The sequence below is a fragment of the Alligator sinensis genome, unplaced genomic scaffold, assembly GCF_000455745.1.
Source record: "Alligator sinensis unplaced genomic scaffold, ASM45574v1 scaffold170_2, whole genome shotgun sequence".
NCBI classification, from domain to species: Eukaryota; Metazoa; Chordata; order Crocodylia; family Alligatoridae; genus Alligator; species Alligator sinensis.
In genome coordinates, this window is record NW_005842290.1 from 454,846 (window position 1) to 478,842 (window position 23,997).

General features: G+C 37.8%; 1 protein-coding gene across 1 annotated transcript in view; it reads right to left on the bottom strand.

Moving 5' to 3' along the window:
* Positions 1-23,997, bottom strand: part of LOC102386679 (transcription initiation factor TFIID subunit 4-like) — a 213,945-nt gene that overhangs the window by 118,371 nt on the left and 71,577 nt on the right. The window contains exons 10-12 of the mRNA XM_025209494.1: positions 22,935-23,104; positions 5,509-5,639; positions 3,699-3,824 (exon numbers count right to left, since the gene is read on the bottom strand). Of these exons, the coding sequence (XP_025065279.1) occupies positions 3,699-3,824; positions 5,509-5,639; positions 22,935-23,104 (427 nt within the window). The remainder of the gene's footprint in view (positions 1-3,698; positions 3,825-5,508; positions 5,640-22,934; positions 23,105-23,997) is intronic.

Genomic DNA, 23,997 nt, shown 5'->3' on the forward strand with positions numbered 1-23,997 from the left:
AAAGAGTGTGTCACTGTGAATGTGCTGGTGGCCTCTATATATATATATAGTAGAATAAATAAAGAACATTAATAAACATGTTTAGTATATAAATACCTACATAACATTCTGAGGAACCTCAAACTGATTATATAAAAGAGGGACACTAAAATACCCAAAGAAAAGGTAACAAAAAGGTATATGAGAAAACCCAACAAAATAAAGTTTCGGTAAAGAAAGGTAAGGGAAGAAAAATAAAGATGGTTGCTTAAATTCTTCCTTGTAACAAATACAAATTACACAGTAAGAGAACCTAAAAGTGGATCCATTCTTTGAATAAAAGAAATAAAGCATAATCCTATGTAAGAGACAGAGGGAAAAAACCTGCCATGAAAGGAATAGTTTGAGACTGTGCAGAAAGTTTGTTCTCTAAGAAAGTTTTTAACTTTGCTGTTAAACCCAACGTTTGATTTTATAGTTTCCTCACACACGTAACAAGGCACATTTAATAACTTATGACAACAAAACCTGAGAAGACGCAAGATAGACAAAGCTCATAGTTAAACCATGCAGACAGTAGAACAGATAGGCTGGTGGAGGATGATCTGACACTATCTGCTGGAGGCTGAATGCTACAGCTTACTAAACTGTCCCATAGTAATAGAACAAATTCAAAGTCAGGATATATTTTGGAAACTGATATAGAAAATAAAAAATGCCTCTTGGCTTGCATCAAAAGAATAATTAAGGGAAAATTATTTCCTAATATTGGCCAGTTATTTTTATAAGGATCTGTTATTTTTTATATTAGTAGAGAAAATGAAACACAGGTTGAAAATATGAAAACTTAAGAAAAATGAAAATAAAACTAAATATACCATTTCTATTAGCTCTTCCTGTCAGGACAGGTTTTAGGTCAAGAACATTTTTTGTTGGTATTTTTAGAATGTAAAGATAAGCTCAGAGGACTCATGGCTGTATTATTTTATGGCTTTCCTGCAGGCTTTTAATTTCCAACTAAACCAAAAGGAGCTTATCAAGACAAATTAGAGAAGATAAAGTGCAACAACTGGATCAACTACATATCCTACTTGGAATTATTAATATGAATATCACTTTTTAAAACGAACAATGGCCAAGAACATCAGAAAAAAACTTTCCTAAATATAACTAGGCCTTATCAACAAGAAGGCAATCCAAATGAAAGAGAAACAAATATATAATGCCTGCTTCAACCAATCCAAGAAAAATATTTACCTGACAAAAAAGCATTTGACTGAGTTGATTCTACATTGAGATCAATAAAAAATTAAGTTGGGGAACTAGTTTATGAAATATATAGAAGTATATTATAAAGTCCCTTCCTCATTTATGAAAGTGAAGGCAACAAAATTAGGAAAATTAACATCTAAAATATGACACTAAATTGTCCCATATTGCCCCTCTTGTCCATACTGCAACTAATTACTTAAAAATATTAAGTATTAAAGTTATAGGCATAATTTGCATTAGAAGAATAAAGACTATATAAGCCTATTTGTAGATTATTTCTGATCACCAGTTTTAAATAGAATCTGAAAGATTAATTAGGTCATCTAATCTATCCCTGTATCCTTTCCACTGCAGGACTGCTCCTTTGAGACCACTTTGTTGTACTGCGTATACCAAAATTTACAATCTTTATACTAAATACAGTAGAAGACCACAAGAATACAGACAACTGTTTCCAAAGTAAACCAGAAAATCTATACTTATAGATCTGTGAATATCTGAAGATTGTGTTCGTTATATAAAAATTACAACACAATCAGTTAACGCAGGTATTTAGAAGTTCCTGGAACATTAATTCTAGAAATTATCTGAACCAAAATTTCTTGGGAATTGAGAATTAAAATGGAAAATCCCTCACTGATACACTACACTATGTTGAATGCTGCACACAGAGAAGAGTCTAGCTCCCACTGGGTGCATCTACACATGCAATTAATGTGCCTGAATTTTCTGCACACAAAATTCAGCTGCATTAAACTGCAGGCGAATGCCCATCTACACATGTGCTCAGGTCAGAAGCAAATTGAGCCTGACAGGAATAGCCTAGTCCAGGGCTGCTCCTGCCCTGTTCTTCTCCACTGCAGCAGCCAGGGGGAGCTCCAGCTGCAGCTGCCTCTGTGCCAGTGCCAGGCCAGCAGGGGGAAAGGGAGCACCCCTGGTTTGGCAGGGGGAAAGCGGGTCAGGCTTAGGCTGGCAGAGTACGGGGGTCAGGCTCGGGCTGGCAGGGGGCAAGGGGTTTAGCCTCGGGCTTGCAGGGGTATGGGGAGTGGTCAGCCTCAGGCTGGCAGAGAGCATGGAGAGTCAGGCCTGGACTACAGAGAACAGGGCAGGAGCTGTCCCCAGCTCCAGGGGCAGCACTGAGTGGCACGGAGCTTGGGGCTAGCCTCAAGTTCCTGCCCCCAGAGCCAGGGACAGCTCTTGTCCCACCCCTAAGCTGAGCAGCAATTATAGCCCCCTGCTACCTGGGCTGTCCAGGAGCAATTTGCTCCTGGATCAGCATCTACACATGCATTCACTCACATTAATACAAAGCGTCATTGGCTAGTACCTGTATCTGTCGGTACCGGCAAACAGAGCTTTAATCTACTGTGTTATAATTACCATGTACGTGTAGACAGTGATGCTTTACTGCATATTAAATAAGTCTAATGTACAGTAAAGCATATGTGTACATGCACCCACTGACATTCAAAGGGAACTGGACAATTAATCTTATACTCTTGCAAATCCCAGCAAGAGTACTGTATATCTCAGGACCTTATACAGAAAAAGCTTAATTTTGAGAAATGTTGAACCACCAAAAATTCCATTGGTGTCCATGGAATTATGTGCGCTTGGCACAAGGGGGGTGGGGAGAGGGAAGCTTGTACGCAGCCACCCACCACCCTGTGGTGTCGCTACTCCACGTGCAGCCACTCCCTTCCCCCTGTCCCCTCCCTGCCCCCACTCCGCAAGGGTTTTCAAAAAGGTTGAAAACCTCTGCCTCAGATAACCAGAATTTTAAGATACCTGGCACCCCCATTCCCCACTCGTGCCGGTTAACACAGCTTTTACCGTAGAAAGTTTTAAGTACTGTGTAAATAGAAAACATAACTATATAATCATAGCAGTAATATTAAAACTAGTCTCAAGTTTAAATCTGGAATACACTATTAACCCTTAATATGTCATATTTACCAGTAACAAGAGGTGACAAAGGTTCTTTAAAAGCCAAACTGTATAGCAGGGTATGTGAAAAGCAACTGATCTGCATTTGCAAGGTAGGGAATGATTACAGTAGGTCAGAATATAGGGAGATGTCAGCAACAAAAAGTGTGGTCAGAGTAGCTGAGCCTGTTTACATACTGTGACTCTGATTTTCCACTGCATATGGTGCAGCCCTGCTGTAAGCTGAAGCTTAGCTTCTCTCTCTGGGGTATATTCAGCCTAGGGTATAGTTGGAAGCACTGTTGGTCACCTTAACTGTGAATCTTCTCTCCCCTATTTGCCTTTGCTTCTTGGATACACCAATTCACACTATGCTGTCTCACCTATATGGTCTTTCTTTTTTTGGTGAATTTGGCACAATGTATATACATATATCTTTTGTGATGCAACATTTAGAAATATAAATACTGTTATTTATGTAAACAGCTAATATTAAAATCTACTGTGTAGATCAGAGGTACCTTGGCAGCTTTTAACAAGATTTCCCTCTCTTGTTCATCTTTTCTTTGCTTTTCTAAACGCTCCAACTGTTCAAAAAACTTTAACTGTGATCGGACATCTGTAGCCTGCTCATACCATTCGTCATCCTGGAAAAAAACAAACATATTTTATTTAAAAAAGCATGAAATCTTAATAAAATAAATCTTCACAGGGTTTTAAATCCTTTTCCTTAAAACCTTTCCAATCTGCTAATAAAGTAAGAACATATTTTTGATTCATATGGCATACAAGAGACTGTAGACAACAGCCTAAGGTTAATATTGTAGCAACACAGATAATTGATAAAATTACCTGATTAACAAAACAGATTTTTAAATACAAAATACATGGATTGATTAATCAATGCCACTACACTGAAATAAAAAAATGAAATTACTAATAAAAATGGAATTACTGATCAAAAGACCAGGATATTTAATTTTATGATTAAATGATAAACAATTAAACCTAGCTCTATATTTCAGTTCCTGTACTTGTATTTAACTAAAATGCATCATGAGAAACGTTACCAGTTTACAAAGACATTTACAGTTTAGCTATAACAGATCCAAGTTTAAAAAAAAAAAAAGATCTCACCATATAAAGAGTATTTGCACACTGCCAGTACTCAACAAAAAATAAGACTCAAGTCAATAGCTAAACTGGTGCAAAATGTTGGATTTTTTTTTATGAGAGTTACAAGAATGAGAGTATTATCCATATTATTTGCACCTCAGTTTATCTGCTTGATATTTTCCTTCCTGAAGAAAGAAATTAAATCAAAAAAGGCTGCTAGCAAGTAAACAAAATGAAGTGAAATAATGGCAAAGATAAGGCAGCACTAGGGAGAGTAACCAGTTCCTTGAGGAAATTATTAACTGGGGAGAGAGTCATGCCTGGATGACTTAAGTCATCCACCTAGGATAGGCAAGGTTTATTTTTCCCATGTCTGAACATGGAATAAAATGGAACAAAACCATCAAAGGCACTGACCTAAGAAGGCTGAACAAGGGGGCTAAGCAGGAAATGAGCTGAAGATGAGTGTCAGAGAAAAAAAAGAAACTTTTGACTTTTAAAACTTTATTATACAAATATTAAAAACAAACAGTGGAAGTGCAAAGGTATGTGGCCCTCCCAGGGGCCAAGCATGAAACACTGGTTAGCAAAAAAAAGAATACCATGTCACCAGAGATTGAAACCCCTTTCCCCATTCCCCCCATCGGGTTACACATATAGGACCAGCTGTCACTAGCTGTCCATCTTCCACCTTGCAGAGGGCCTCCCTCCATGACCCAGGCCAAGACAAACTGGTCCACATTTTGTTGCCAGGTGAAGAGTCCAAATTCAAATGTGATGTGCACTGGACCAGGAAGTGGAAGAGATGGGGGACATCATTGGAGCTGACCCATGCAAACTGATTTCTGCAGCTTTTCAGTCACCTTCTTGGCCTGACCCAGCAGGAAGCTGACCAGGGAGATTACATTCCCCTTGACCATTCATTACAGGATAGAGAGGAAATCCCAGAGAAGTCCAAACGTAGCATGCTGAGGCAACAGTTTATGGGTGACTTACCAGGAAAAGTAGATAGGCTAGGCTAGTAATGCCAACCACCTACCAGTTGCCATTAGTTAAGTATAGCAAGAGTCTGATCAAACCAGTTTTGCATGAACAGTGCAGACATTCCTCCTACAGATAGCTTAGAAAGGGAAGGATGAATTTATTTCTGAAATCGCAACACACGCAATTAAACAGCATTCACGCCCTTAAAACATTCAATATCTACACACTTACTTTGTGAGACTCCATTCGGTGCTGCGTTATCATTGTTACTTTTTCTATCACAGTTCTTAATCTGTTTTGTGTTGCATGGGAAATAAAGGTAACCACCTCAGCTGGCACATCTGTAATTCCTAATTTTTTAGCTAAAGGAAGAAACAAAAATAAAATAAAATTAGCTTCCCCCACAAGAGAAAAATCCAATGATTTTTCAGGGTAATAGCACTGTGATTGTTACAAATACAAAACTTTAAATATGTAAAAAATGCCTTTTCCTTTCACAAAGGGCCCTGCAAGATCCTTATTTAGAGTGCAAAAGTGCATGTAAAGCATGGTTTTAAAAAAATAGCAGCCCTCGAAGATTTGGATGAAATTTCAGAATATGCCAGAAAAGACTGATACGGAACATATTCAGAAAAAAATACTGGAATAAGCAAAGAAATAAATACATCTTGCTCTTTCTGCTATGTTGATAATTCATCAGTTTATTAGGTGACCTTTACATTTGACTTATAAAATATCGCTAAATTTTATTAAGAAACAAATCTTTTTTTCAGATATCTGTAAAGTCTGAAGGAAAAATCTATAATTTTTGCCTTCACTCTTTCAAGATAAAAGTTCTGGATAATGGGCAGTTGATAATTTTATGTTTATTGTACAAAATTTAATACAATATTACAAAAGAAAATATGAAGCTTAATATTAAAGAGAACTTCCAACATCTTATATCACACTTATACTAATCTACTTTATATTGTTCTACCAGTTTTAAAGGCAGCTTAAAGAGGGAGCAACTTGTACTTATTTTAAGTCCTATATATGTAATTAAAGCTGTATAAGAATTATGGTCTATGGGTAAAATTTTCCAAAGTGCCTAAGGCTGTGTCTGCATACACTTGGTAAACTTAGTGTGCAGACTGCTTCCTTAACCGGACTATCCAGGACCATCTCTCAGCCATACTAATTAACTTGGTAAAAGCAGCACATGGGCATAGCTACACTACTTCATGGCCTAGACAACTTGGAAGCCATGGGCATTAACATCCTATAGCGTTTACATGCTTTTGAAAAATTCACACATAATTTCTGCCAGTAAATCTCAAAGTTATGCTAATATTTCTGTTATCCACCTGTTTTATACAGTCAATAACAGGCCACCACATTAACACATGACCAGACCAATCTGGCCAGATGGCCCCAAGCAAATTTTCCTTGTGGTTCCTGAAACACTACCGTTGAAGATGGTACATGCATTCCCCTACAGCAGGGATTGGCAATTTATGGCCCAAAGGCCAGATCCAGCCCATGGAATCATTACTGGATACTGCCCATGGATGTGGGGCTTTAGTTGCAGTTGCCCTTGTGGGGGACAAGTGCTGGCTGTGGACACTCTCCCCATGACACTGTGAGGATGAATGGTGGCAGCAGCAAGATCCTAGTACACATCGGCCTCTGACCCAGGGTGGGTTATTCCAACCTACAGATTGAAAATGCTGCCTACCCCTACCCTACGAGACTGGGTCACTTCTGAGAGACCATGTTTTCTGTATTAAAGGAAAGAACCTTGATATTTTAGACATGAAAGGCTAAGAAGCTCTGCTAAAACACTATTAGTGATAACAAGTTACAAGTCAATATTAAAGATGCCAAATGTTCATTAAAAACCTGCCTGAATGCAGGTTCCAAAGTTTTATTTCATCCTTTCAAATGTACTTGCCTTTCTGTCCATTTATAGTACAGTAGTGTTATTTAATTCTAGTTTGTAAAAGTGACTCTCATGCTGGTAAATCAAACAGTCCTTGAAGGTTACTTATCCAACTTTGTTGATTCATTCATGGTCTGCTGAAAACGTGTGCAATTGATTTTTTTTTTTAAAGGCTGGAAAGGATTTTTAAAGTTCCCAGTAGTTTATTCAAGTAGATTCCTATAGCATATACCTACTATGGGCCAAGTTCTTGTCACATTTACACTGAATACAAAAGGAATAACTCCTCAATTTTCAGTGGAGCTAATCCAAATTAACCTCAATGAGATCAGAATATAGCAAACAGCATTATTATTATGCACTTTAACCGAATACTCACAAAGCCAGCTATATGTAATAAAAATTTCTTAGAAACAATGTATTTATCGAATACAAGGAAATTAAGTTTCATTAATTGCCACTGGAAAAATTTAAAAGAATAAAGACAAGGCAGTACTCTCTAAAAACTGATAGAAATGGCTTTTGAAATTATTTTATTTTGTTATCTTCTGCCATGTTCAGAATGAAAAAGAGGTTTTAGAATCTAATTACTAAAAATCTATTTCCAACAGATAGAACTGGTAAAGATCTGTTTGGTTCTAGTCAATCAATGGCACCTTCATGTTTTGTCTAAATCTTGCTCTTGCCCTAGCAGGTTATGGAAAGAATGGTCAATATAGGTAATAATTCTTACCTTTATCAATGAAGACAGTGTTGTTACTGAATCAAAAAAATATTCCTAAACTCCATTATCTTCTTCATTGTGCAAAATGGTGATGCTATTGTTTAAATGCTATTAATCATTTATTATAAAGAACTGTTGTCTTGAGAAAGCAACAGTAAGATAAATTACACATTAAAATACCTGCATTTGCTGATACATGGAAAAATTAAATTTTCCTTTACCAATAAAGCAGCAATATTGATGGCATTTAACAATTCCTCATTTATCACAATAATTAAGAAGTGCTGAAAATGCATTTCTAGTTATATATTACAAGCTTCAGCCGCACCTGGTAAACACTTAGGTACATGAGTAGTCCCAAAGGGACTTACATGAATATGCGTTTGCAGGACTGGAACTTTATATTCTATTCCCCTCACTGGGACTTCCTTTGTAAAATCAGGAAAAAATTCCCATGGAAATCAATGGGCATTTTATGTGATGACTACAGGATATGACCCTCTATTAATGGACAGAACATTCTAAAGATAATGGGTTTATATTGTACTAGTGTTTTTATAATGATTAAACTGAACACACTTCTGAAAAAAAAGTGTTTGTGAGTAAAATATTACAGGGAAAGTGTTTTAGAAAGTTCACGCCCTTAAAGCGTTTCCTGAATTGCTAATTAGAAATACAATTTTCATTTGAAAGGAAGGAGACAGGCAAATAAAACCTTGGGAGGTTTAAAAACAAATATTATTTTCGAAGTGTTCCTATTTTTCCAGCCAAACTCAACAGCAGTAAACCATCACATGTCTAAAAAATGAAGAAGAATCAGTGAACAGTAGTTTTATATTGATATATACTTCTGTTATTTTAATGATGTGATTTAAAATGAACTGGCAGTCTTCAGCATCACCCTTGGCTTTATGTCAGCAATGGGTTTGGTTCAGTCAATCACTGACACTACTGAAACAGTGAGCTGCCATTCACCAGCAGGGGGCACTGCAGTAAATTCTTTCTTTAGGCAATGGCACAATAGAAAGTCAGTTGATTAAAAAATGCATATTTCAAACAAATCTGTCATGATACAAGACTTACAACAACCATCTTCCAACAAAATGGTTTGGCGTTTTTTCCATATGCACCACAGTAGCATTCTCTGCTACAAAAAATTATTCAGATGTATAAAATTGTTGAAGTAATACAGCCCAAAGTGAAAATTGCTTCTGAATTCTGTTTGTAGATACAGCTATTATAACTGATTTTTGTACTAAGCCATATGAAAAAGATTATGTTTCCTGAAGCTCTCTCTCTGCTCATCTTTCCTTCAATTTTTTTGATCTGCAGTGTCTATTTAAATGTATATTTTATTACATCACTGCAGTACATCATTCCCCCACTTCCCAGAGCTGAATTGACTGTCACATATGTCTGATATTAATTTTTTTAATGACACTATGAAGTTATTATCTCTTAAAATTAACTTAAGTTGTCAATAGTTTCACACTGCAGGTGTAACCTTAAGGAACTTAGCATCAGACAAACACTTTTTAAACTGATCCTTGTTTTATCACAATATGAAAAAAAAAACTTTCTTGACCCCCAACTAATCCTCAGCCAAAGTAATAGAATTGTACATGTAACAGAAGGCAGAACTGGTCATGCAGACCCGAATGCAGCAACAGTGACTTGTGCAAATGAAGTCTTATGGGACTACAGATGAAAGAAATATTTTGTGAAAGTCAGACTTGCATTATCAAACTCAAATGGGGCACATACCATTCTGTAATGTATACACATGTAAGCAAAACTGACAGTCAATACAAAATAAAATTAGTCACAACTAAAAGACAATATGCAAGTAAGAGGGGCAATTTAGCCAACTAAAATCTAATAGATGAATTATGTTGGAGATGTACATGGAGGTTTGAGGAAAAAATGTCAAAACATTAACGTTTCCTTGAATTTTAGGATCGGTAAAAATGGATATCCATTTCTGACGGCATTAATATTAGAGTGCACATAATCTTCCTGGCATTTCCAACACAACGCTCCTGTTCTAGCACAGAGGTCAGCAATCCTCAGCACATGTGCCAGAGCGTGACACACAAAGGCATTTTGCTTGGCACCCATGCCTTGGGGAGGATGGCAGGGAAGGAGTTGGGGCTGTACTATCACGCAACAAGGATCAGGCCCCTCACAGCTCCCCCACTGTTCGCCCAGAGGCACGTGTACACCTGCTGCCAGCAATGAGCCAGGCCGAGGCTCTGCAGACCCTGATGCAGTGGCTTGCAGCCTCCCTGCCACCTGCTGCAAGCAGCCCAGGTTCCATGGCAGAGCCCAGCCAGCTGTGGCAGGCAGCCAGAAGGCTGCAAGCTGCTACGCTGAGGTCTGCAGAGCCCCGGCTCAGCTTGCTGCTGGTGGCGGGTGCAAGAGCACCTGGGGCCAATGGTGGGGGAGCTGCAAGGGGCCCAATCCTTGTTGTGGCAGTGCAGCCCTGGACTCTTCGCTGCCATCCACCTTGAGGTGCACATGCACCCGCTGTCAGCAATGAGCCGGGCTGGGGCTCCACAGACCTTAGTTCAGCTGCTTGCAGCCTCCTGGCTGCCTACCACAGCCAGCCCGGGCTCTGGGTTGGCCCCTGCCACCTGTCACAGAGCTCGAAGCAGGTGACAGGTGCTGGCAGCAGGTGCACATGCACCTCGGGGCAGATGGTGGGCAAGGGTGTTGGGGCTGCACTGCCAGAACAAGGACCTAGCACACCAACTTCTTGCAAGTTGAGGTTGGGGAGTTTTTGGCTCTAGCAAAATAAATAGTTAGGCACAGTTTCTTGTCCATGCAACTATTGGATAAATACGAAAACAAGAAAATAAAGATGCAAAGTTCAGATTCTCTATAAACTGAATTTATTTGCACCAAAAAAATAGCCTAAGGACAAAAACCTAAACCTTTTGGAATACTAACCTTGTCTCTTCTTTTTGTATATTTAGAGCCTAAAACGCACCTCATTTTGAAGCATTTCTAGTATGACAGGGAGTTAGTCAGTTCTTTGGTATCCCACAGTGCTCTGCTCTCTCTCCATTCCCCCTATGGGTTGGGAGGGGGAAAGAGAGGGGCAGTCAACCAGTGAGCACTGTTTGCTGAGCTTAGCCAGCCTCTGCAATCTTGAGAACAAGAGACACATGCAATAAATGTTCCTCTTCAGCCCTGGGGACAGCCCTAGGGAGCAAGGCAACCTCTGCATGCATGCCTCTCCACTACTGAACCCCTGGTTCTAGAAGTGGGGGGGAATCACACCCATGGATGGAAAGGATACCTTGCATAATATTGTAGCAATTCTGAAGCACTCAAATGAAGGGAGTGAAGGAACGTGGTAAAAGGCTATGGCAGCGCACCAATTGAAATGGAATTTGGAACAACTTAACTGTACATCTGTCCATGGCTTAAGCCAGGGGTTGGCAGCATCCTGCAGTGTTGGGTCACTTTAACAGAGCTCAGCGTCAAGTAAAGGCCACTTCCAACTCTGGCTCTAGCCGTGGCTTGGGCTGAGTCACTGCTACCAACCCTGTAACAGTGTTACCTACCACCACTTCTTCCTGGCACCTAGGCAAAGTCCCACCCACCCCAAAACCCTGCTAAAGCCCTAAGTCTCCACAGACTGGATAAAATGGCTCCCTGGGTTGGATCTGGCAGTGAACTATAGATTGCTGACCTGTGACCTAAGCCTAATTCCTGGGCTTCCTGGAGGGGCCTGAGTTCAGCAGTAGGTAAAAAAAACCATGATTTTACTCAGAGATCAGTCAGCTTCAGAGAGTAGTATTCTTAACAGCCTTGTCATGGCGATGGTCTTTGAAGGTTTACATTCCTTTCTTAAATCACTTCCCTGTAATACTGGTAAGTTTGAGACACAAGACTTGGAATCATGTTGTCCCCAAACTTCTCCAGCTATTCATTGCTGGTCACCCCTACAACAGGTGTGGGAGAAACTGCAAGATTCAGATCTAAATATGAATAAAGAACCAGATTTATCCTGACTTGTAGTTTAAAGGTGTATGAACCTGAGTCCTTCTTTTGTTTCCTTCAAGGCTTTTGAATGCCTAAACAAATACTTTATATTATATTACTCAGCAGCAGCAGCTGCAGAAGAGCACAGGCAGGACACATCTATGGTCTCAAATAAATCTTAAGAATTCAGTGTGGGCCACCTGTAAGTATTACATCCAAACACTTCTTCTACTTCCATGTAGAAGAGTACTCAACCCTAAAGTAGTCCCTGACCCTCACAGATATCCAGCCTGCAGTTATTATAATCAAACTATTTGAATTTTTTAAACCTGGATTCTCCTGTATTTTTATGCTTTTCCACTGATTACTACTTCCTCGATTCCTTCTTGTTTCCAAATTCAATACGTTCTTTGTCTTCTCTTTTCCTCACAGCACACCTCCTTCAGCATGCCTCAGTCTTCCTTTTCTCCCCCTAAAGACTTCCAACTTATAGTATTAGGGGAAAAAAGAGAAATCACTTATTCTGTTGCATTGCTTTAAGTTTTAAATGCTAAAATACTAAAAAAAACCTTTAAGCGTTATAAAATGTTTATTTTAATAGACAATGTGCTAAGTTAATAGTCACTGTTCAAGAAGGGAACAGTAAAAGTTTTCAAAGCTAGGACTAAGATAGATGTATTGAAACTGGACATGTATAGTACGCACCCTCACAATGTTAGATTCTGGTGTATGCTAGTCATTTAGCTAATTTTCACACGCAAAAAGTTAACTAAATTACGGTTATATAGTACCACAATGTAACTGACCATTAAAATATAAATAATGGAAGACCCCAAAGTTGGCATACTCCATATGCTTTTTTTAACAAGTTAATTTTTATTCTATGAGAAGATACGTTTGACTTATGAAAGCTATTGCTGGATAGATATGGGGTGTTTGGGAGCTTCTCCAGGTTTCCTGAGGTGTAATCAATAGTGACATTTCAACAACTGTTAAAAACTACCAACACTGAGGTACATCCCCAGAAGGTATTTTGCAAATTTAGGGACTGTGGTAAAACATCAGCACAATAACTTTTACACCCCCTTCCCCCACCCCCGCAAAAAAAAAGAAACAACCAAAAAAAACCAACCTATGAACAACTCCAAAACATACAGGTAAGTATCTTGAAAATATGCTGTCATTTTCACCACAAGAGAAAACAGGCATTAAAGAAAGAGGTATCTATGTAGTTATACAAATCCTATGTAACATACAAGATTCCCTCGATTTATGCAAGTTTTGTATATGTGAATCCGCTCTTATGTGATGACCCTTTTTATACCCCAAATTCGTTATATGCAAGGTAAATTCACTCTTATGAGATCAGCATAGGTGTATTCCCCCCCTCCCCAAGCAGGTAAGTCTGGTAGTCTGTGAGGGAGGGGAAAGGGCCATGAGGGGAAGGGAAGGGTGAGGGTGAGGCTGGCGCTGGCACCGGGCTCTTCCCTGTGCTCGGGGTGGGCGACAGCCTGAAGTGGGACAAGAACAGGCTGGGGCCGGCATCTCCCTTTCTGCTGAAAAAAAATTGCTTGAGGAAGTTCAGTAAGAGGCTTGACCTAAACTAGACACAATAAGACAATCTAGCTTGCAAAATTCAGTCTTTAAGCCAGATAGTTACACAGTTGAAGGATAATTATTCTCAGTGGTGTCTCTCACCAAAAAACAGTCCCCAAACACTACTTTGTTTAGATAACTGGAGAAAACTGGCAAGGAAAGCTACAGAGGAGGACATCGTGAATCAGGGAAGGGCATCTAGATGCATAGGCTGACCAACATAAAGAAAAACAAGCGTGTTTGGTGAAATGTGGGACAAAAGATCAGTTGGTAAGTAGACATGAAGGGAGGATGCCAGCATGACTAGAGAGATCCAAGAAATAATAGCTTTCAAAAAATGAGATTTCTTCCCTACCAGTAGAGGACTCTGTAATTTGTAAGAAGTGCTGAAGGCTAAAAGATTTCTGAAAACTACAACTTATTCCCAGCCCACAGGAATGGACAGAAATGTCCACTCCCATTAAGTTGCATCACAATATTTGAGAGAAGCTGAAAAGCCAAAGAGGAGATTAGACCTGGAATGTGTACAGGCCATAAGGCAACTGAACAAACAAGAACCTCACTAGACACAAAGATTACAACCACAATCTGTTTCAAAGATAGCAGATCTGATTATCTGAAATATGTAAAACACTTTCCAGGAATATGTCTCTTTTGGGAATGGGTTACTCGCTATAGGATTAGATCAAAAAGGGCTGTCAGAGGGACCAAACTGGAAAGGCAAAATAATGGTACTGATCCAAGTCTTTGAGGAAAAAAACAAGGAAACAGAAAAACAGGGAAACTATATTCACTCCTGGGCCTAGCAAATCTAGAATTGTTTACTCTTCCCAAGGTTAGTTTAAGATTAAAAAAAGATGCTAAATTATTACAGGACCTTGGGTCTAAAAAAGGGGAACAGAGCTTGGATAAATTGAGGTAAGCTGCCCCAGAAGTGCCAGTGAGAGTAGGCATACATGCAAGGATGGAGACTGACAAGTCAGGGTCTACAAGAAGCAGGCCACAACTTGGTGGACTAAGTTATGTCTATATTATGACACTAGGGGAAGGCCAAGCACATGTAAGGGAATGTGCATATAGATTTCTTGTTTGTTTTAAATAATTTTCTGCGAGTGCTGTGAACCTTCTGGCAAACAAATCCTATCTTACTTTGAGGAAACTGCTTCCAGGTCACTGCATACTAGTACTCAAGGGCTCCTTCAGGAAATCTATTGCAGGAGCCTACTATGTATTAGTCAGCCACTAGAAGGGTATATAACCCTGAGAGCAAGTCAGGGAATAACTGGATTATATACAGTCTCACCTCTCAGAAATGAAGGCTTTAGCCTATCACCTTAATAAGAATGCACTTGGGGGACTGGAAAACAATCTCAGATGGGGCAGCCTATCCAGGGACTAAGACATTGAGTTCTGAAAATACAATCAGTTACTGTACATACTCATTACTGAAGAAAAGCTCTTCTCATTATGACCACTGAATCCCAGTACAGACTGGGTTCAAATGCAGCAGGAACAACAACATTTAGGGGCCAAATAAGTGCAGCAGTATTTTGAAAACATATTCACATTCACATTTCAGGGAAAAAGAATTGACTGAGAGGGATACAGACAGATATTGTGGAGAAGCTTTTATGATAAACTTCAGCTTGCTTTGAAAAAACATTGTAACTTTAGTATGAGCAGCAGAATTGCCAAATAAAGATAATTAGCAGTCATTTCAATCCATTTTAGAAACTGCATTACCTTTTCTCTTCTTTCCTTTAAAGATCCTTGACATAACTTCCCCCTCCACAAAGATGTCCCAGCATGTTTTGAGAGTTGGTGACATTAAGTACCACCACTAGAGCATGGAGTCTGCCTATGGAGATAAAGTAAGTCAGCTTTATTGCAATATTGAATGGTTCTCTAAGGTTTTCTTTTTATTGTTCCTATTTTACAACCCCGGGTTTACTACTGACAAATTAAACATGAGGTGGAGTGTACCACCTGTTTCTATCATATGATGAGTCTTCATGGAATGGTGCTCCCAGCTTGACCCTCCTTTGAAGATCTCAAGAACTTCAAGCAATTCACAGACAAACTCTTATTCTGAGACAGCAGGAGGTGTTATGGAAGGCCCTGAAGGCCAGAACCACCCTCCAGGGACAACAGGATCATTAAAGGCTATACCACAAGATAAGAAGCATAAATAGAAGTATGATATGGTACTATGAAAACAGAACTTTAATTCTCCATCTGTTACTGGGGCAAGTATGGCCATGTTCTTGGTTCAGTTACAGTAAAATCCACAAAAAGTTATGGCTGAAGAGACCAACTGAATTTTATTTATAAATCTGATGGTCTGAAAAAATGTAACAATTTTAGTTTATTTCTGAGGAATTGCTGCTTGATAGAAGAACATCAATGCTGTTTACTAAATATAAATAGCACTGCTGAAAACATAATAAAGTCTGTTTTGTGTTGATGCATATCAGAACCAACAAGAATAATAAAAAGAAAACCTTAGAAATACACAAAAAATATTGAACACGAGCTGTCTTACCTTTTCCTGAAAGGCAAACTCCAAGCTCTCAGGTGGTACTGAAGTTACCATTCCCATACATGTTGGGACATCTTGTAGAACAGGAAGTCTAATCATTGACCTATTAAAAAACATAGAACAATAATACTGTTTAACAACATGTTTAAATGCCTATTAATTAAGCTTATTTGGCAATACTGCTGCTGATACTAAGACCAAAGTATTTTTTTATTTAAAGGAATGTTGAAACATCATTATTACTTAAAAGTAAAACATTTCACTAAATTGTTTAACATTATCTATAACACGAAATTAAAAGAAAGTATCAAATAAACAAGCACCATAAACTAATTTCCTTTTCCCATCTCAAAATGCTAGATGAAGGTTCTGGATATTTGTGTTAAAAATGAATGATAACGATGCATATTTTAAAATTTCAAAACAAATTAAATCAATGAGATTATCTTTTCACTGTGACAAATATATATATATATATAATATGAACTAAATAACAATGAACATGAAAATATTTCAAATTTCAAATGCCATATTTAAAAGTTCTTCATGCAATGTGTCATGTCTCTGCAGGTTCCTTTATAAGAATTGAAATGGACCTTACATACTTGGGATGCAAACAATTTTGCAAATTAAATGATAAGATACAATACCTAATGGAAAAATTCTTACTTAAAAGAAGCACCTAGAAACAAGGAAAATAATCATATAAGCATAGGCTGGGTGGGCTGCCCATGTTGTCAGAACAATGCACAACTTCAAAAGGCTATGCTTAGGAAGGGCAAGCATTATGCAAATATTAAAACTACCTCCAAAGACACTCAAGAGTAATTTCCACAGGAATGTAGGAGGCCATCATGATAGAAAAATTCTGGTGGAGAAATGGTAACATTTCAAACCACATTTCAGTTTGAAGACAAATTGATTCAAGAAGAAAGAGTTATAGTCCAATGGTGAAAACAACAAAATCATTTTAACATAACAGAACAAGGAGAAGCAAAATAATAACATGCATAGTAATCCAGTGGGCAATCAGATGGCTCTAAACATCAGAACACCAATGACAATCTAAGCAGATATAAAAGCCATCTTCAGTAAACCAACTACAGCCATAAGTATACTTTTATGTTAGCACTGTTGCATATTTGAAAGCACATCATCAATAGTACAAGTGTCAACTTATTCAAACATGAATGTAACTGTTGGTAAACAGACAGGCAGAATAGGGATGACAGAATGCCTCTATTTATTATTAAACTAATAACAAATGCTCAGTGAAAATTAGACAGAAGGCTCTAAAAGTTATTGGAATACTCTTTATGGAACAAGGCCAGATTTTTTAGGTGATTCTAACATAATACAAAATGCCCTCCTGAGCATTCAGCTTATTTATTCAAAATATACACACATGCTGCTGTTTTATTCCATGATGCAACTATTGTGTAGATTCAGTACAACTGTAACATAACTTATACTCCAAAATATGAAACATAGATATGCTTTTAACCCTTTACGCTTTTTATTTTATTTGTGCTTTTCTATTAATTCATAAAGTAGACACCCAAACACAGAATGGTTTTAAGAACACTGATCAAGGCAGAAGAACCATCAATGCTGGCAAACAGGACTTAAGAATATATTATATAAACAGTAACAAAATGTAAAATCTAAATTATGTTGAACCTAACTCTTACATTGACAGAGACAATGGCTTCACAGTAGCATGCTGAGCTGCCCTGCAGACATTGTATTTAAGAACAACTTCAGGCCTCTTAATTCCCAGGTTAGGAGAATTCGGATGCATCAAAGAGGTGCATTTTCAAGTTTCATGATAATTGGGTTGCACCTCCCAGTGTGTCCTTGCCTATCAATTTATTCTGAATAGGCAAGGCCCTACAGTTGCAATTTCTTATGAATAGGAAAAATGTAAATACATGGCATATCTTGTAAATGTAAAAGACTGAATGCATGGTTAGATTTATTAAATTGTCTCACATAATATACAAATACCAAATTATTGCTCAAAACCAGAAAGTTTCACAACTTACAACGATTCCAAATGAATGAGAGGTAGAAAAAATTATCCATGACTCTCCCAGTGAATCATGATTCTTTACATATAAACAAAATAGAAATAAGTTTGATAGTTGCAATGGGTTAAAGATATGGCTAGCAGTGGGGGTTCTCTCTTAGCCTCTACCTATAACAAGTGTAGTGGGAAAAGGAAAATTGAGGATGAACAACAGGATTTTTATAGACAATACAATGCATTAGATTGTGGAATAGTCACTAGCCTAAATGGTAGAGAAAGAATCCTCATTACTTGTTATATTTATTGCTAGACCAGACTGAACATTATAAATATGCATTGAAAAACAACCGTGCATTAGCAAGAAAATGGATGATTCAACTCAAATAGGCTGTTTCTGATCTACAGCTTCTCTCATTCACAGCAGCCTGTCTAGAGGCTCAATGCATTTGTGGAAAAGTAAAGTTAATGCCTCTTAGACACTTTAGGTCAATTTTGAGATTTCATATAGTTAATATTACTTGTATATTCTACAATACATGTCAGTCTTATTTTGTTCCTGTACATTAACAATGTTCTAAGAAAACCTTTTCTTTTTTCCTTGCTTTTCATATCTTTTCCCTTTTTTCTTAGATGTCATTGTCAGTGTATATAAATAAATTCATCTTTTGTTCCAACCTACTTTTATGTCCCATCACCTTTTATTAAAAGGGACTATCACATAAATTGTAGCCTAATTTGTATCTCTTCTCACAATCACACTGTTACTATAATAATTCCTGAATCAGGGAGTTTCTACTTTTCCCAAGACAGCTACGAACCAAAAAAGTAAACCGCCACTCTAGCAATAACCCACTTACAAGCCACAACATGTTATGTATTAATCTTGCTAGTTTGTCGAACAATGGAAACTCAAAATATCAACTTCAGAGCTAGTTTTCCAAGATCTCATGAAGCCAAGAGATTTGTATTCACCAAAAAAACAAAGACTGACTAAAAATGAAACAACCAAAAATGATTATAGTTTATTTTTCATGTTTTCTTTCAAATGAAAACTGACTATAGAGTTAGGAACTTTCACTATTATTTACTGGGTAATTGGAACCATGGTGTGGGTTTAATCGATTTTTCTCGGCTCATCAAGGAAATACTACCCAGGTGTGCTAATGGAGCAAGCAAAAGGGTCTAAAAAGTTTGTTAAAAATGCATACACAAACAGAACCAGCAAGAACAAGAGAAGTTAGAGACTTTAAATATGGTTCTTTAAATGTTAGATGCCATTATGTTGCGCTGCCATACAGAAGAATCAGAATTTAAGCTTTATGACCTCAGCTGGAGGTAGCAACAAAAATATACTGCCTGGTGCAAAAACATTCATTCTTGACTTTGAATCAAGGCAGTTTGAAACAATCAAAATCCTTGTCTTCCTTCATGAACAAATGGCAGTAATTACTAGCCAAAGATGACAAGACATGAAATTGGAGAGGGAAGGCATGTGGGAAGTCGACTAGTGTCTTTCCATTAATGCACCTTTCATTCGTTACATTTAGAAGGAAAATAAAATAATATTTATTTATATTTAAAATAAACTTCAAACTATAATGCTGCCAACTTACTGTAGAGATTAGAATGTACAATATTTTAAGAAGAAATCTCTTTTCTATAACTTTGAGGCATTTGGCTGCTGGTCACTGCCAGAGACTAAATAGCATCTGCTCTCACTTTAGCAGTTTATATTCTGACTCTGGTGAATGGAAGCACAATCTCTGAAACAGCCTTTGGGGAAAACTACTGAGTTTCTCTACAGAACTCTTGCTCAGAAAAGAGAGAGGAGATTAATATTACAGAAAACTTGAAAGAACAAGCTTCTGAGAAAAGAGTGAATAACAGTTTCCTAATACTGTATATACACCAAGCCTTTCTTTTACTAAAACATTACAAAGGTGCCTTAAAACTTAGCTGACTGCTAAATACGACTGGGTTTAAAGATAGAAAATAAGTTGCAATGGCAAATCTTTCAGATACACTGCTTTCTCTTATATCCAATGTATTTCACCTTGTTCATCAGCAGGCATAACAAAAAACGTAGAATAACAGGGGTGTAACAGAGACTCTCCTTTCCTAATGTGCTTAAGAATGTCACAGGCTCCTTGCCTGCGTCCTGGCATGCCTAGCCATAGCAACACATGGTAAAACTGAATTCTGTAATACTCAATGTCATTATTTTAAGTGCCCAGTAGCACAAACTAATTTTATACATTCATGTGTGATCAACCAAATCTGGCCACACACAATGGAAACAAAGCTTCTAAAAGCTTCAAACTCAGCTGCAGAAATTCTCTCCTTAAGAGCTGTAAATCCTACATAGTAGCCACAAGTGAATCCCACAACCAGTTTCAAAACTATAAAAGCCTATCTATAAAGCCAAAATAAAACTCTGTTAGTGGCTGCAGGAGATCACTTGAAGTGGCTGTTCACTTGGATACATTGCTTTGTGAAATGTAAATCCATGCAGCTGTTCTTAAAAGTTATCACTGAAAACAAAACTTTTCCAAAAAGCCAGTAAAGCTTCAAAATAGCCATAGTGATTTGTTCCTCAAAGATGCAAACTCCAAAAGGCAAGATGAATACTGGTGTATGATTCCCAAAGCATGTACAGATTTGTGTAAGTCCTACACTTTTAATTACACATACATGTCATACAGTAATTGTTATGCCAGGAAAAAATAGCTAAGGCTTACACATGGCACCTTCATAACATAAGTAACTCTCATTCTTTTTTCTTTTTTTTTTGTATTCTTGTGCAACACACCAGGATAGCACTCCTATGGATACTGTTTCAAAACACTTGTACTGAAAGTTGGTAACACCAGATTCAGAGAACGTCTGTTAATATTTTCCCATAACACCATCATCATGACACTGCAATAGGATAATTATGGATTTACACAGCATTTATTTTTCCCACTATAACCCTAACCCTATAAGAAGACTGATCGCCATACATATATATAGGTTGCAATGCTATAAAGACTTAAGAGGCTTATGTAAAAAAGTTTGAATTTACTGAGAATGAAACCAAGGGTTACATTTTCAAAAGCACCTGTGCAACTTAAAACCCTAAAACCAATTGATTTTTAGCAAGACTAAGACCCAAATTTTTGAAGACAGCCAGGTGACTGACTCCTTAAAAACCTGTAGAAATTCAAAACAATAAGATTAAGGCTCATAAATGCCAAAAGCGTTTTGAAAATGGAACTTCAGCTTTGAAGGAAATTTGGTACCTCTAAAAACATTATTCTAAAGGACAATAAAATAGTTTTCCGGACATTCTTAGATGCTATGAGTGAGATCCTATTCCACGTATTGGGCATTTAAGTGGATCCTATTCTACCTTGCTCTTCTCCCTGAAAAAAAAACAGTAATGTGAAAGGTGGGCAAGCCCTTACCACTTTTTGTTGTTCAGGCTATGGATACACATTACATTTCTGCCAGGAGAAAAGCTTTTCTCCCAGCACAAAAAGAGTTCAAGGGGTTTTTCTGCAAGAGAGAACTGGATCTTCCACAAAAAAAAAAACTGAAAGCACTTCCAACAAGGAAGAACTCTTTTCCCACACCAGTCTGAATACCTGTAGAGGGATAACCCCAGTATCCCACAGTCCACTTTTCCTCTGTTCAAGAGGGAGGGAGGTAGAGCATTGCTCCCTATTAGTCCACCCAGGGTAAGATGATCAGGGAGCTCTATGGTGACCCTGCTGCCACTGAACTGACCCAGCTCCTTGGGTCAAAATATGGAGGAATGTCCCATCCTGCCAACCAACTACCTGGAGGCAGTCTCCCACACTCTTACTAAACCTCTCTTACAGCTCCAGAACAGTTTCAGCTGCCAAGGCCTCTGCTTCTTGCCCCATGCACAGCTTAAGGTTTCCCTGGACCTGGGCACAGTGCTGGGAGCTGGTCTCCTGCAGCTGGTCTCCTCTCAAAGGAAGACAGGGAAAGAACTGTCTTCCAATCATTCCAGGTGTGTTGGAAATAAACACCTGTCCATCCTTTCAGTCTCAAGGTTAAGGTGAAAGAATATTACAAACACTGAGCATTAACAGTTTTTCAAGAATTATAGCAACCGTAGAAGAGGATTGCATAAAACCTAGTAGGTATCACAGGATCTGGCCTATGTGAACATTACAAGCTCACCCAGTTACAGTAATAGGAAAAAATACTGAGTACAGTATAATAAATTTCCCTTCTATTTATTTTTTTACAGTGTTACTAATTTTAACTTTTTTAAATTGAAGAATGAATTCATAACATTTGTTTTTCAACTGGTAGCATAAATAATTTTATCTCCACTGCGGTATAAATTCCATGGAATTTAAGGCATTGTAGAAATTAAAAATAGGTATATGTATCTATTTTTTTTTTTTAAGAAAAATATTCTGCTCATACAATCTCAGTCGTTTGCTCAGCCACTAGAGGAAAAATGCAGGAGTTCTGGACTATACTCACTCAAAGAAATGCTCTTGGACCTGAAAGTTACTTTACCTCTGTCTCTTAGCTTCTTGATGTGTAAAATGTGAATAATACCCTACCTGAAAGGGGCATTGGGAAAATTAATTAATGTTCACATGACACTGAGATCCTTGGATGGAAGGCAAAAGAGAAACAAAGTATTAAATGTAAGAATTGTTTTGTTGCAATTTGAAACAAGATATTATGAAACTACTTGCATAAAAAAATACTTACAGTAGCTTAATTACACCAGTCCAGAAAGCTACAGCACACTGTGCCTGAACCAAAACTTAAGCTTGAAATGAACAGATCTAAAGCAACTACTATCAAAAACAAATGAGGTACTTCTCACCCATTTCTAGTATGCGCTTATGTAAAGGGATAGCTGCAAGAAAGGGCTCATCTTTACAAGACTGTATCTGTGTTCCAACCAAGTCAGAATTGGTTGCCATGATTCGGGCATTTTCTTCATTTAGGTTAACTCCAGCCATAGAGGCAACATCATTGATGTCATCATCATCTCTATAACAAAAGCATAAACAAAAGATAATTTTGTATGCAATACAACCTTTACAAATTCCAAAGAGAATAATCATGCAATGCCTAATAAGAAATGTGAACCAGTTTGATGGTATAGCCACCCTGCTCCACATTATCATGGAAATAGATTCAGATAAGAACATAATGCAACGTATTTTTCCGACCACTCAACATCAGGCAATCTACAAAAGTGGTGTAATTTATCTCAAAGGAGACTATATGCACAATACTAATTTGGCACCTTTCCTCTGCCTGGGAAGAGTACAAACTATAACAGCATGACAGATACATAGCCACATCATGAAAGTTAATGGCAGTCACAGACCAAAAGTCACTCACTTTGCCTTGCACACAGGTAATGAGGTGGGAGGCAATCAATTAGCAACCAACAAACAAAAAGTGCACAGATATTAAAAACAATGCACTATTTATTTCAAATCTCTCAGATTTTGGAAAGTTCTTGTAACACCTGGATCCTTTGTGTTTGGCTGACTGCAGATAATTTCTGTTTAGGTTTGAACATGGTCAAGATATATATTGAGGTTTTTCTTCCCCCTGGGGATTTATAAAGACTAGGTGTCTATGGCAATTTTTTAAAATTAGTTTGATACTTCTATTATATTTTATTCTACCTAAGTTCTTATATATTGCCTATAATTGTAAATGCCTTCAAGTAAGTGCATTCCAGTACTGTATTAAGCAAGGTAACTTCCATCTGTCATATGTCTGTCCTCTCATCTTCTCCTTAGGATGGTGGCAGGGGTGGTAGCAGAAGGATAGTATGTATAGAGTGCCTTTTTGTGGGGAGGAGGGCAGGGATCGGGCAGGGGGAGGGTTTGGTTTGGTTTTGTTTCAATGTAGTTAAAGTTGGAAAC